At 71.2% G+C, this 1,230-nt stretch overlaps 1 protein-coding gene across 1 annotated transcript; it reads right to left on the bottom strand.

Annotated features, from left to right (window-relative positions):
* Positions 1-618: 618 nt before the first annotated feature.
* Positions 619-1,194, bottom strand: RCE1 (Ras converting CAAX endopeptidase 1). Its single transcript, XM_026056003.1, has 2 exons — positions 1,068-1,194; positions 619-952 (listed from the first exon to the last, which is right to left on the bottom strand). Exons 1-2 carry the CDS (start codon positions 1,192-1,194, stop codon positions 729-731), a joined length of 351 nt encoding a protein of 116 aa, XP_025911788.1. The 3' UTR covers positions 619-728.
* Positions 1,195-1,230: the final 36 nt, after the last annotated feature.

The raw sequence follows: 1,230 nt of genomic DNA, 5'->3' as shown, positions 1-1,230 counted from the left end.
CGCGCTGGCCAATGGCGAGGCCGCGCTGCTGCTATTGGCTGGCCCGGGTGCCCCTACCCGGTTGGCCTCAGCGGCCGCGGGGCGCATGCGCGAGATGTGGGGGGGGCAGCGGCGTTCCTGGGCGGTGGCGCGGGCCCTGCGGCGCCCCCTGGCGCAGGGGAGGAGCTGGAGCGGCCTCGGCGCTGCCCCCGCCCCCAGCCCAGTTCAACCAGTCCAGACCAGCCCCGCTCCCAGTTCCAGATCCCAGTTCAGCCCTGCCCCACTCCCAGATCCCAGTCCAGACCAGCCCCACTCCCAGTCCATCCCAGTCCCAAATCTAGCCCCAATGCAATCCCAGCTCAACCCAGTGCCTCCCAGCTCTGCCCAGCTCCAACCCCAGTGCAGTCCAACCCCATCCCAGTCTTCATCCAACCCCATCACCCCCCAGTCCCAATCCCATCCCAGTCCCTGTCCCAGTCCCCATCCAATCCCCGTCCCTCTCCAGTCCTGGCCAACCCCATCCCAGTCCCATCCCAGTCGCCATCCAACCCCATCCTGTCCCAGTCCCACCCCTGTCCCAGTCCCATCCCAATCCCCAGTCCCACCCCAGTCCCCGTCGCCGTCCCAGCCGCACGCGACTCCGCTTAAAGCACTTTAATCATAAAAATAGATCTCTGTGTGCGGGGCAGGAGCTACAAAAAGGGGTCCGGGGGGGTGGGTGGGGCCGGGGCAGGCGCCCCGCGCCCGGGTCAGGAGCAGACGGTGGCGGCGGCGGCCGGCGGGGCGCAGCTGGGGGGGGCCCCGAAGAAGCCGGGGTGGGTGAGGGGCCGCAGCAGCAGCAAGAAGAGCCCCACGCCCAGGGCGTAGCAGGGCAGCAGCGCACGGCGCCGCGGGTGCTCCAGCGCCGCCCACACCGCCGGGAACCCCACGTAGTTGCAGAAGGAGTGACAGAGCACTGGGCCGATGAGGTGCCCTGCGGGGACACGCGGCGTCAGGGCGGCCGCCGCGGACGCCCCTCCGGCTGGCCGTCTGTCCGGGCGGCCGTGTGTCCGTCCGTCTGCCCGCGCGCCCGCCTGCCCCGGCCTCACCTGTCCGGAGGAAGATGAAGGCCGTGTAGGCGCCGAAGACGGCCGTGTAGGAGAACTGAAAGGCTGCGGGAGAGTGGCGGAGGGCAGTGAGCGGCCCCCGTGTCCCCCCCCACCGTGTCCCCCCCATCCCGTCCCGTCCCATCCCGCTCCCGCCGCCCCCTTC

The sequence above is a fragment of the Apteryx rowi genome, unplaced genomic scaffold (genome assembly GCF_003343035.1).
Source record: "Apteryx rowi isolate R43461 unplaced genomic scaffold, aptRow1 scaffold_1289, whole genome shotgun sequence".
NCBI lineage: Eukaryota > Metazoa > Chordata > Aves > Apterygiformes > Apterygidae > Apteryx > Apteryx rowi.
This window is presented reverse-complemented; position numbering and strand designations above follow the sequence as displayed.